We start from the raw sequence: 14,535 nt of genomic DNA, 5'->3' as shown, positions 1-14,535 counted from the left end.
ATTCCGGTTGTCAGTGTTATAATTATTTTATAATTTTCATCAGTAATATAACCAGCATTATAGTATCCTGACCTTTATTACTATAGCTGAGGTTTTTATGATTTGGACTAGTGCACGAGCTTAAACACTGTTCGTACTCAGTTGTACTATACACCGTAGGGGGTTAGTGGCGTCAGTGCACCTCATGCAGTGCACTGTAGGCATTAATTAAGTTTCTTTGCAGCGCCCCTTCAGCCCGTAGCTGCAATCCCTTTCATTCCTTTTACTGTACCTCCATTCTTATTCTCTTTCTTCCAACTTAATTTCCACCCTCTCCAAACAATCATTTCATAGTGCAACTGCGAGTTTTCTTCCTGTTACACCTTTCAAACCTTTCTATTCTCAATTTTCCTTTCGGGGCCGAATGACCTCATGGTCCCAGTGCTTGGCCTTTGGCCAAAATTCTATATTCCATTCCATTCCATTCCATTCCAGCTGTATTATATAAGAACATGCACGCGTACCGCATTCAGAATCAATATCCACATAATGATTTGATGTTAGATAATGATTTGATGTTAGATAATGAAAGTTAGTTATGCATTAAACGTCGGGCGATTTGTGAACGCGTATGCGTTTCAAAACTTGCTCACATTATCTATATTCGAAAACGAAATAAGCCACTAAGAAAATACTACTTTCATCTGTAATTACATCTCCCTAAATATACTTTTATGCATGCATGACTGTCATCATAACTGCATTACCATAACAATTTTCATAAGAAAAACTACTTAATCGTATCTTATTTAGTCTATAATTATATGCCTATCGATGAATCCCGAGGAGCATAGCTATTACTTATAAACTTTCCTCATTTAGTGGGCTTGTGTGTGCGTGTGTGTGTGTGTATGTGGGTGTGGCTGTCAGAGAGACTTTGCAGCAGAAATATATTGCTACAAATCTTTGTTAGCATAGGTTCTATTCTGCTTTAGATTATAACCTATTCTGCGTTCTATTTAAAATGATACAGTATATACTGTATATATACATATATAACTGTATATGTGTGTATGTATATGTACTGTATGTGTATTATATACTGTATATGTATGTGTATATATATGTATTATATATATATATATATATATATTATATATATATATATATATATATATATATATATATATATATATATATATATATATATATATATATATATTTTATATATATATATATATATATATATATATATATATATATATATATATATATATAATTAGGCTACATTCAACAGCATTTATGTCTCGTTGACTGAGGTGGGACACAGGCAGGATGTAGAAAGGCTTGGGACTACCAGCTTCGACCTCAAAACACTCAAAGGACGGTGATAAATATATAAATATATATATATATATATATATATATATATATATATATTATATATATATATATATTTATATATATTTATTAAAGCTCTGGAAACTTTACCCGCCAACGATCTTAAACACGAATCTTCTAAATGCTAAAAACTAAATGCAAATCTCCCACAGCTAGATAATAACATATCTGGCAAGCTTCAGTTATTAGTGTAACTGCAGTAATTCAACGTCCCTGGTAAGATCAAAACTATCCATTAAGAACGATTAGACATCGGGAACAGTGGAATTTTCTTCAGCGATACTGGGCCTAGCTTACGTAACAGCCGAGCCTGTGTAGACTTAAATAAACGGTAATCATTCAAGGTCATAATTATTTGCATTTTTAAATTTTGCTGTTGTTATTTCTTGAGATTATTCCAAGTCTTCCTTTCAATCTATGCTTTACCCTACACGTGTGCTAGTTAACCAACATTATTTTATATTTTTTCAAAGTTAAATTACTCATAGAATTTTTCATGCATCATCTTCATATTTTTATCACCATAATTCTTTTTGGGAATTAAGACGTATGTATGTTATTAAAATTATAATGTTAATAATATAAATACTTGTATTGATAGTACTAATACTATATCAGTACTATTAATCCCAATCACTGGTGTGTGTATATATATGTGTGTGTGTTTAAATATACACACACACATATATATACATATATTTAAATAAATATATATATATATATATATATATATATATATATATATATATATATATATATATATATATATATATATATATATATATATATACACATATAGGCTAATCATAAGTTTGTTCACGTATACAATGCGCTAGTTTATACATTAACGAGTCAGAATTGTTATACATAGATGCCATGGCTGAAAAATTAATGATGTATTCAAGTCAGTATTTGATAAGCTCCCAAAACACTAGCTATCAGAGTATTTAGTTGTAATAAGCGATTAGTAACACTCTAATTTTTAAGTATTACTTTATAATTAACGTCCGGAGTAAAGCTACGAAAAAATATTTTACGTTGAAAAGCTCATTACTAAGAGATTATCCTTTCCAGTAACAGGTATTCTATAAGAGCTTAAAAAATTTTTTTATCTAATCGTATGTTTTTTTTATTTTACTGACTTGCGGTTATAAGTGCTTAGATAACTCAGTTATTTTGTTTCAGAGAACTGCTGTTACAAGCAGTTGTTAATCTTTCAATAATAACATAATTCCTTCTCGATTTTATATAAATCTTTACATCCCATTTATCTATTTATCTTTCGAATCTATTTACTTTAAATATATATACTTCGCTTTTGAAAGTTTGGGCTAACAAATACTGTTTCAAAGACGTGTTGTTACCAACAAGTGCTGTTAACCTAACAATTATAATACAATTCCTTCTCAGTTTTACTTAAATCTATACATCTTATTTATCTATATATTCCCTTTAAATATTTGTTTTGCTTAAAAAGTCTTAGCTAAATAATATTGTTTCAAGGAACTATTGTTACAAACAACTCCTGTTAATCTTTCAATAATACTACAATTCCTTCTCAATTTTATGCAAATTTGTACCCCCGCAGATGGGTAGTGCCGTCATGGCACCTCACCCGGTGACTTTAGACATTATTTAAAGTTCCTCGCAGCGTCCCTTCGGCCCTTAGCAACCCCTTTCATTCCCTTTGCTGTAACTCCGTACATGTTACCTTTCTTCCAACTTACCTTCCACCCTCTCCTAACAATTGTTTCTTAGTGCAACTGCAAGGTCTTCCTCCTGTTACACCTTTAAAACCTTCTTTACGCTCAATTTCCATTTCAACGCTGAATGACCTCATAGGCCACAGTGCCTGGCCTTTGGTCTTAATTTCATATTCCAATTCTAGTGAAAATTTGTACATCCCATATACCTATTTAACTTTCAAATCTATTTCCTGTAGATATATTTACTTCGCCTAAACAGTTCTTAACAAACTAAAATCATCTTGGCTGATGTCGAAGAACGGCAGGAACAGAATCGTTCTCGGCCGAGGAAGTTGTCAAAACAGTATGTCGGGTTTCGATAACACGCCATTACCCAAAGTCAATATTCCCTGGACTTTTTTTTTTTTCTGACTAAAAGCAGTCGCCGATTGATTATTGGATACTCTGTAATGGCAGTGCAGCGCATGTGCAGAAGCCCCGTCTTTTATCGAAAAGCGTGTTACCGACGTTTACTGCATCGATAATGCAAAACAGGTATATGGCTGTGCTTGCCATCGATGGCGTTTGGAAAATATTTTGAAATATTTATTATTAATTTTAAATTTTTATTTTTTGTTTGTATTATAGATGTTTTACGTTCATCTGATATCAGGTAGTTGAAACGTTTAGCTGTAACAATATCCGGTAGTAAGGTTTGGGAAAAACGTTGAAAAAAAATGATCTACAGTTATCGCAATGTCATCTGTCAGAATTATTTGAAATTCGAAAAAATGCAAAATGCAACAACAATAAAAATTATAATAATGTTTATGTAAATAATTTACATTACATGGATACCCGTACTCATATATGTATGTATGTATATTTTTTGCTACATACACACGTGACTTTTTTATACTCAAAAATTTTAAGCCACAAACATCGTTCATTATCGAATTCACTATATCTTGGGAATGACTTATACCCAAGGGGATTCGCACCGTCTCTTGGTTTAGAACAACGATTGACAGTGAGACTAATATATATACATATATATATATTATATATATTTTTATATATACATACATACATACATACAAGTATATACATATACATACCCACAAACACACATTATATATATATATATATATATATATATATATATATATATATACAGTATATGTATGTATGTATGTATATATATGTTTGTACGTGTGTTTTAGTATATCTTAGAGAGAGAGAGAGAGAGAGAGAGAGAGAGAGAGAGAGAGAGAATCATACCTGTTACAAAAGAGATATAACTGTGGAAGAATGGCCTGCTCGAATTCTTGCACCACCTGAATCTGGCCTGAAGTCTGCACGGCATTGGGTCTCTTCATGCGCACGTATCTGATGGCGTCGCTCGCGCGCACACGTAAGGCGTACACTAGGTAACAGGCAATTAGTACGCCTGTTCTCCCGAGACCTGAAAGAGACGAAGAGCGTTTACTGGCTGGGAAGAGGGAAATTAGGTTCTGTATGTGATGGACCTCATTATAAACATGGGCTTCTATTCATTAACATGTAAGTGCCTCCGTAACACACACACACACACACACACACACACACACACACGGGTACTGAATTGAAATGAATCTTTTATTCCAGCTATAAGCCATATAAGTTAGATAAAATTTTCCAGAGATTTTCGAAGAATATTGCATAAATAGTCATACCTTTAAAAAATACAATTTCACATATATTAAAAACTGTTTTTTAAAATCTTAATAAATTACATAATGTAATTATGAACTAAATATCTAATTGTTTACTTTTAAGACTCACTGCTAATCAGATTATGTGTAATTTTCCCATTCTGCACACTTCAGTTATAAAGAAAGTTAAGATACCAAATTAATCCTGTTAAACACATGCGCTTGCACTTAAATACATTTGCGTGTTTTTTAACCTCAAAAAGTTGTTGCCTCTGAAAGGAACTGTCCTGAGAGAGAGAGAGAGAGAGAGAGAGAGAGAGAGAGAGAGAGAGAGAGAGAGAGAGAGAGAGAGAGAGAATTATACTATTATCATTGCATTTATCCGCCAACTGCCGAGTCAAAGATGCAACTTCTGTTCAAGATAAATTCAAAAGTCTTTAGGCTAAAAAACGCTCATTTGTAGCGGCAGTATACCTCAGGAAACTAATTGAATTCCAATTATTCAATACAGGTATAATTAGGATTCATTTCTGTTCTGTTCACCTTTCATTAGATTATAATGCTTATACAATTAACAAGAATCGACTTTAATCTGAATTGTGTAAATGTACAGTATGTGCAGATTATATGTACATATACACTGTATACATATATATATTATATAATGTGCGTGTATGCATGTCTGTATGTATGTATGTATACATAATATTTATATATATACTGTATATATATATATATATATATATATATATATATATATATATATATATATATATATATATATATATATATATATATATATATATATTATTATTGCCTATATATATAACACACATTGATCTAAATATATACAACCAAGAAAAATTGGAAATAACATATTTTATTCCCAATACTCATAATGACCTTTCTTCTATCGCCATCAAGCCATCTGGAAAATTTACACACTTAATGAGAGAACACAGAGTTCTCATTTGCAAGCCAAAAGCACGGCATTTATCTCCATAATTATTCTCTGGAGTAAATTATCCACGGCAATTGGTAGAATCAACGATAATTCCGGACCTTAATGAAGCTGTGGAACAGATAGAATGACATTCATAGATTATTTCTTAATGGCAGTGAGTAACGTTATTCTACGGTATGATGAAAAAAAAAACCCTCTTGACTAAATTCCAACTCCCTATACGGGGGTAGTGCCGTCAGTGCAGCTCATGCGGTGCACTGTAGGCATTACTTAAGGTTCTTTGCAGCGTGCCTTCGGTCTCTAGCTGCAACCACTTTCGTACCTTTCACTGTACCTCCTGTCATATTCTCTTTCTCCCATCTTACTTTCCACTCACTCCTAACATCTGATTCATAGCGCGACTGCAAGGTTTTCCCCCTGTTACACCTTTCAAACCTTTTACTGTCAATTTCCTTTTCAGCGCTGAATGACCTCAGATCCCAGTACTTGGACTTCGGCCTAAATTCTATATTCAATTCATTTCAACCAAATTCTAACCGTTCTACATCAGGGATTATCCCGTAAGGGAGTAGTGCTATCAGTGCACCTCACGCGGTGCACTGTAGGTATTACTAAAGGTTCTTTGCAGCGTCCCTTCGGCCCCTAGCCGCAACCCCTTTCATTCCTTTCACAGTGCCTCCGTTCATGTTCTCTTTCGCCCATTTTACTTTCCACCGTCTCCCAACAATGATTTCGACACTATTTTCACCGCTGAATGACCTCATAGGTCCCAGCACTTGACCTTTAGCCTAAATTTTATATTCCGATTCCATCAGGGATTAAAACAGGCTGATGTAAAATTTCAGGAAGGTAACAATAAGTGACCATGAACTTTCTTTGTGTCAAGTATTGATTTGCGTAAGAATGGCTGCTGTTTTTTATATTTTTTTTCTAGTTCTTTCCTCATACAGTTTATTTGTTCAGTTCTTAAATTAGAGGTAAGAGCCGAGAGAAGAAAGAAAACGGAAAATTAAGATATATAAGGTGATTACTATAATGTTCAGTCATTTATCTCTCTTTGCTACATGCACCCACTCAATAATATTCATTACGTGAAACACGGTATGAAGTAAGGAGTAATAATAGGTTTCTCTAATGCCTAATTATCCATTTAAAACCAGCTGATACCAGAACAGCTATTAATGACAAGGATACCTCTTTTAGACAGGCTTTGTCCATTAAAGATGAAAAAAATGCAAAATTTTCCTATGGGGATATTATTTAAGTAGCTGAAAGTAACCTCAAGGAATACTTAGAACCCTATTATAAAATGGGAGTGTAACAGGATTACAAAATAACCCTTACCCCAACCAAAGTTAGTTCTCTATGATTATTAGCTTCACTAAATTTCGATTACTATTACGTTCAGAAACCAGGCTTAGCAATAAAGCCAGCAACTGAACTTTAGAAACGACACTGTTGGTGAAAAAATAATTTGAAAGTTCCACAAATAGTTTGTAAAGACTTAATATAGTTTTTAATTAATTATAGGTTCAATCTCTTTACATCGACATGACTTTTGCTTCCATACAAAAAACCAACGTGAACCAAAGTTTGAAGTGACTTTCTCGTTAGAACGGTCAAATAATTGAAAAACGGCCTCTATTCGTCATGAATTTAGTAATTCAAGTGATAAATTTTGTAGTAGCTGTTGCTTATAAACTACCCGAGAGCAATGGAAATTCGGTGCTCTTTTAGCAAACTTCTTACCCCTTTTACCATTATCAGCTCCAAAATACATATACACATTATATATATATATATATGTGTGTGTAAATATACACACATATATATATATATACATACATACTGTATATATAATTTATATATTATATAAATTATATAAGGGGAGAGAAAGAGAAAATCCGGAAACAAAATACAACTTTGAAGGGTACAAACCTTTCGAGATATGCAGATATAGCAACACTGGTACTTCGTACAAAGAAAGGTTTGGGGTCTGTAATGCGTATATTCTAGATTTGATAAATTATCCTATACATACATATATATATATATATATATATATATATATATATATATATATATATATATATATATCAGTGATTCTCAAACTGGGTGCCGCAGACCGTGCCTAGGGGTACCGCAAAATTGTCATGAATTTTGTCTTGGCTAGATCATCTCAATGAACATTTGTAAAAAAAAAAAAAAGTGTGCAGAACCTTTGTATAATTATTATCAGTGTGTCCACTATAATATATATATATATATATATATATATATATATATATATATATATATATATATATATATATATATATATATATATATATATATATATGCTTAAAGGTGATTATCACGTTTTTTTATGTTAGTTTGCATTCATAACGCTTATCCAATTCTTCTGATATGCTCTTTGTTTGTACAGTGTATTTCTGCATGCACGGTGTGCTGATTTTGGTTTAAATATGGATAATAATTTTATTCATTAAATAAGAAATTAATTTATGCGATATGGTGGTATGGTGAAGAATGGGTGCCACGATGATGATTACATTAGTTAGGGTGCCATTACTAAAAAAAGATTGAGAAGCACTGAATATATATATATATATATATATATATATATATATATATATATATATATATATATATATATATATATATATATATATATCAAAATAAAGAAGAGCATAAAACATCATAACTTGAACTTCCCAAGACTATCTATTACTTGAAAACAAATGAGCTGCCAACGATCTCTAAATTGTCTGTAATGCGATAAATTGAACACCTGAATGACAGTTATGATTAAATGCATTGCCTGCTTACTGAAGCTTTTGAAAATGGGATTTTGAAATCCACTAACAAGTGTAAACATTAAACTATTTTGGTAGCTGGGTTTGGAAATTATACGTTGGCGTTATCCATAAACTGAATCCTGTTCAGACATCTAGGTGTAATACTGGAAATACCTAGTTTTAGGTTATTAATAGGATAATTTATCAATTCTAGAATATACGCACTACAGTCCCCAAACCTACCTTTATATGTGATGTATTTTTCCTCTTGAATCATTTCTCGTTTCTAAAGAGAATCTTCATGGTGAATCCAAAACATGTCTCCCTTCCTACCTCTTATGTTTCTATATTTCTCAGGACTAAATTGGTATATTCTTTTGTCCAGTAGTTCCTTCGAGGCTTATAATTATGTTTTTCCATTGACTAAAACTAAAATACAGTATAATTATGCTTTTCCACTGATTAAAAATAAAATAGATTTATTCATGGTTAATTGTGTGTATAATCATAAGTACGCTTAGGAGCACAATGCACAACAGCTTTTTTATAAATTAACCAAAATTAGAAATCCTTTGAAATCAACACTTTTGTTTTAGGCAATGGAACCTAACGAACCTCCAAGCAAACATGACCCGCTTTTATACAATGAAAATGAAAAATGAAGCCTTCATTAAATATGAACAATGAAGGACAATGAAAGTTTGCAATTACTGCATGCCAGTCCATTCTACGCCAACAATTCTTCACTTGATAAGACAATAGTTTCTAAAGGTCAAAGTAGTTACAGTAGTTACTGAGGGTCCTTCAATATCGCACAAAGACTTAGAGACCCAGAAGGATATTATCGACTTTGCTAACATATCCTCAGAGAAATATACTGAAATGTCCCCGGTGGCTCTACTGACCAATTGCGTGAACTTGAAAATACCCCTAATCACAGAGAGTTCTGTGGGTAAGGCTTTTTATAATTTGCCTGGATATAATGAACGTTACGTAACGGTTACATGACTCCCTTTCTTCGATCCTTATTCAGAAAGTAACATAAGTTCTGTTAAGGGTATTGTTTGAAAAAAAAAAATTCTCACAGTGAACAGGCGATATTCTTGTATTGTGCGCAATTGTGGTCAAGTTTCATGACAATCAGTGGCGTAATGAACGTGTTATGTAAATTTCCCTTTATTTTTTTACCAGTTTTTTTAAAGGTGGCGTTATTTCATAACAGACAAAGGTTAATCATGTAAAAAATATTCTGTTATAGGAAACAACTGTCAAATATTTTTTCTGTATCAATCTTTTTAGCATCAAAATAGTGCAATACAAATGTTTCGAAGTAGATGTAGGCCTAACCAGAAATTCCACGTGGGAGTTAAATTCTGATTTTCAAGAGATCTGCAAAGAGATAAAGATCTTTTAAACAAACACAATTTCCTGCCATTGCCATAAGGGTATAGAAATTTCACGTCGTAAAAAAAATGTTTTTAAACATATGGAGCACTTATGTATTTTACTGTGAAAGCGTAAATTTTTTTCTACATACACAAAGACGAGTTGTATTTTTAGCGGATATTACTGTAATCCTTCGCAGCGTCGTTTTGACCCCAGTTGCATTACTTTCTGCCTAATACTTTTCACCCGTTTCCTGTGGTCTCCCCCGCTCCCCTTCTGGGTTGTCCAATTTACTAGGCTTTGTATAACCAATTTCTTTTACTTCTCTTATAGGTAGAGAATCCTTTGGCTATGCCTCATAAGTCTTGAAAGGGCTCGGTGATCTGGTTAATCTACTTAATAATAATAATAATAATAATAATAATAATAATAATAATAATAATAATAATAATTATAATAATAATAAAGTATTTGAAAAAATCGCTATATGCAAATTAAGGATTTTTTCTTGAAAGCGTTATTAATATTCTTAAGTTGCAGTTCTTTAAGAATAATGATAGCAATGATTATTAAAATAACTAGAGAACATTTTAGAATGGCTGAAGCATCTTACAACTCGAAACTCTCGAGATTTTACGGATTATTTAGTTTTAGGAAAACTCCACTCATGCTTCGGGAATTCACGACTAATTTATAACAGCACATTTCTTGCCGCTTAAATACTCTTAATACTTACACTATAGGACAGATAGAAATGATAACGACTACTCGGAAGCACAGGAACATAACGTGTATTAAAATAAAACAATCTTGCAATAGGTTTTCGCTGAACCGGAGTGCAAATGTTTTTGTTTTTATTTTATTTGATTTGATTTTCTTTTATTTGAGTTACTCGCTCGCACATTTGTGTATCAAAGATGGTGGTTGTGGTTTGGGGTGGTTTTTGGGGCTGGGTTGGGTTGAGTTTGACACCACTTGAGAGCTTTCACCCTTCATCATACTCCCATTGTGTTGTTCAATTTGAAGCTGTTATTGAAACTGTGTAGGGCATTCAAGGGTAAAGTCCGGAGAAGAATAATAATACAATGAGCAACAACGATGCCGTCACATTGTGTGTAGTATAATAATAATAATAATAATAATAATAATAATAATAATAATAATAATAATAATAATAATAATAAAATCCGAGTGGACTGATCTTGTTTGTCCTCCCCCGGTTGACAGTAGTGGAGACATGACACAGCCACCCACCCCCTGCAAACCGGTTTGTCCGCCCGGATGGGGGCGGGGTAAGTAGGGTAACATGAGGGTAGGAGAGACATCCATCCTCCTCCTGCAAACCTGTTTGTCCACCCCGGGTAGGGGGTAGGTTAGGGATCGGTAGGGTAGGGGAGACAGCAGCGCCGAGTTGCTACGCGCCAGCAATCTTGTAATAATAATAATAATAATAATAATAATAATAATAATAAATAGATATTATCATTAATATTATTTTTCACAATGTATAAATTTCAAGGAATAACACTAAAGGCCACTGACTTGACTACAACGCTTCAGCAGAATAGTATGGACATGTAGGGAAAACAAAAACGCAGAGCAAAACGTATAAACTAAAAATTAAAAGTTCCTTATATAAAGATAAGTAAATAAACAGATATCAGGTAGCCTACAACAGACAATAATAAAATCAAATAAAACATCAAACAACGACAACAGGTGCAGTGATATCAATGATGATAGGTAAGCTACAAAAGTAACAACCATCTTAACAACAGTAATAAATATTATAAAAAAGCGGAACAGGCGGAAACCAAATGTGATTCCTAACCCTAGTGTTATATGAAATATATCAGAAATAACTCTACATCAGCTGATTATCAAATATTCACATCTCGTCTGATTACGGTAATTCGGTTACGCGTATTTTCATGCTTAGTATCTACTTTTTCCCCCTTTTTTTTACATTTACTATGAACAACTTCTTTACATATTAACCATAAGATTAGTATTGGGTAGTTAAGCTTAACTGCTTCACTGGAAAAATCACCAAAAAGCAAAATTTATTTCAAGGTCCAGTTTAAAAAAGTAGCGACTGGTTCCTTTTGGAGAACAGGCTTCGCCAAATGAGAATTTTCATTTTAGGTCTAAAGGTTAGGAATCCGCGGAGGAGCCCTAGCCATCCGACTCACGGCCAATATAATTCCAGGACACTTATTATTAACACTCTTAGGTTTACAGGACCCCACTTAAATTATACAACGGTCTCGATACTAGCACTAGCTCAGATCCTACTCCTAATCCTAGAAGCAGCCGTTGCTGTCATCCAATTCTGCCGTATCTGTAGCTCTCAGGACTCTGCGCCAGAGAAGTAGGGTAAACAGTTTTCAACTCGCTTGTGAACTTGCTACAAATATTGTATTATATTAAGATAAATTTAAGCAACTTTGGGCTTAGGCAACACTAGAATGAAGACCACTAGTGAATGCCAGACGCTGTTGACACATAACATGATTAAATGCGGTGTCGAGTTGAATTGAATATAGAACCTTGGCGAAAGGCCACTGGAACCTATGAGATCATTCAGCTCTGAAACGGAAATTGACAGTTAAAGGTTTGAAAGGTGTAACAGGAGGAAAATCTCGCAGTTGCACTATGAATCAATTGTTAGGAGAGGGTGGAAAGTAAGATGGAAGAAAGAGAATATGAAAAGAGGTACAGTAAAAGGACCGGAAGGGGCTGCAGCTAGGGGCCGAAGGCATGCTGCAAAGAATCTGAAGTAATGCCTACAGTGCACCACATGAGGTGCACTGACGGCGCTACCCCGCTACGGGGACATGCGGTGTCGAGGGCTTTTGAAACTTGAAAAAAAAAAAAAAATGTCGAGTGCTTTGAAACTTGCAAAGAAAAAAAAAATGTCGAGTGCTTTGAAACTTGCAAAGAAAAAAAAATGTCGAGGGCTTTGGAACTTGCAAAAAGCATAAGTGACTGGTGCGAGCGGTAATGAGTCGCACGGGACGCCAGCAGAGTGAATTAAACCTTTGCTTATATGTAGCGGTCCGAGTGTAATAAACCTGTTTTTATAGTGCAACTTAACTGTAAAGGAAAAGAAAAAAAGGAGAAGGAAGTAAGGAACTCCTAAATATGCAGTAGATTCAAAAAGGTAAAAACACTGAGATATGAAGATAGAAAAATCATTGGTACTGATTTTACGTGACCTTGATAGTTTTTACGGTAACCACGCCTGAGCTTGAAAATACATGAAGCAAAAAAAAAAAAAAAAAAAAAAAAATTGTTCTGAAAAACAAAATCAATCTCGAAATCGGAGATAAAATATAGAAAGACAACCACCTGTAACTTGCAGTTTAATCGACGGAAACATTACATAATGATTTTGAGAAAACTTAAGTATGAGTTTTGTAACAACTACATCTACGTATTTTCCAAATCCAAGGCCGTTGATATTTTATAAGAAAAAGTTACCCTCGAAGCCTTAAGTCAGAAAGTTTCAAGCATTTACGATGACAAAAAAAAGCATTGATTCTTGATAATCTATTTTTGCTCAGACCTCAAGAACAATAACACAAAAACCTAGGTATATTTAGGAGATGTAAATTAGAGAGGCAGACGGTTGTTACAAAGCTTTGACACTCACTCAGAGCTAGACAGACAGACAGGTATATAAAGAGAGTGAATCCCCGTAGGGGTGTAGTGCCGTCGGTGCTCCTCACGTGGTGCACTGTAGGCATTACTTAAGGGTCTTTGTAGCGTCCCTTCGGCCCCTACTGCGACCTCTTTCATTCTTTTTACTGTACCTCCGTTCATATCTCTTTCTTCCTTCTGTCTTTCCACCCTCTCCTAACAATTGTTTCATAGTGCAACAACGAGATTTTCCTCCTGTTACACCTTTCAGACCTTCTTACTGTCAATTTCCGTTTCAACGCTGAATGGCCTCATAGGTCCCAACGCTTGGGCTTTGGCCTAAATCCCATGCTCTGTCCACCTGTAAAGAGAGTGAACGATAATCGCATCAAAGATTCAGAACTCACCCGCGTGACAGTGGACTGCTACTTTGCCTTCGGAGAGGGCAAATGCCATCACCTTGACCATGTCTAGAAGTCCTCCTTGGGTCGGCTCTCCGTAGTCTTTCAAACCGAAATTGTAGTAGAAAACTGAAAAGAGAGAAAGACATCGATTAGGGAGGCGAATGGACGAGTCGACTGTCTATCACAGATACTAAACCAAAGGCTCAAGTCCGAATCCTGGCCAGGTCAGATGACTTATCAATTATGATTCCCCTTGGCGTTGGTTATTGCCGAGATAAAGTGAATTAGATACTAAGTTATATTTGTGGCTTAACTGTTTGGAGTATGAAAAAGTCATGTGTGTATAAGTAACCAAAATTCATATACAAATTGTGAAATATAGGCTATATATATACATATATATATATATATATATATATATATATATATATATATATATAATATATATATATATATATATATATATATATATATATATATATATATATATATATATACATACAATATATATATAAATGTATACGTACATATACATACATACATACATACATTACACAGAGACAAAATTGTAGTCATAAAAGT

The 14,535-nt window shown here is 33.6% G+C and overlaps 2 protein-coding genes across 4 annotated transcripts in view; one reads left to right on the top strand and one right to left on the bottom strand.

Annotated features, from left to right (window-relative positions):
* LOC136842737 (CD151 antigen-like) overlaps positions 1-14,535 on the top strand; it is a 288,000-nt gene that overhangs the window by 2,710 nt on the left and 270,755 nt on the right. The gene's annotated exons all lie outside the window — the stretch shown is intronic.
* Positions 1-14,535, bottom strand: part of LOC136842735 (protein tyrosine phosphatase domain-containing protein 1-like) — a 183,562-nt gene that overhangs the window by 33,106 nt on the left and 135,921 nt on the right. For all 3 annotated transcript variants that reach the window (XM_067110471.1, XM_067110472.1, XM_067110473.1), the window contains exons 5-6: positions 13,957-14,079; positions 4,347-4,530 (exon numbers count right to left, since the gene is read on the bottom strand). In XM_067110471.1, the coding sequence (XP_066966572.1) occupies positions 4,347-4,530; positions 13,957-14,079 (307 nt within the window). The remainder of the gene's footprint in view (positions 1-4,346; positions 4,531-13,956; positions 14,080-14,535) is intronic.

This window comes from Macrobrachium rosenbergii, chromosome 10 (genome assembly GCF_040412425.1).
Source record: "Macrobrachium rosenbergii isolate ZJJX-2024 chromosome 10, ASM4041242v1, whole genome shotgun sequence".
NCBI classification, from domain to species: Eukaryota; Metazoa; Arthropoda; class Malacostraca; order Decapoda; family Palaemonidae; genus Macrobrachium; species Macrobrachium rosenbergii.
This window is presented reverse-complemented; position numbering and strand designations above follow the sequence as displayed.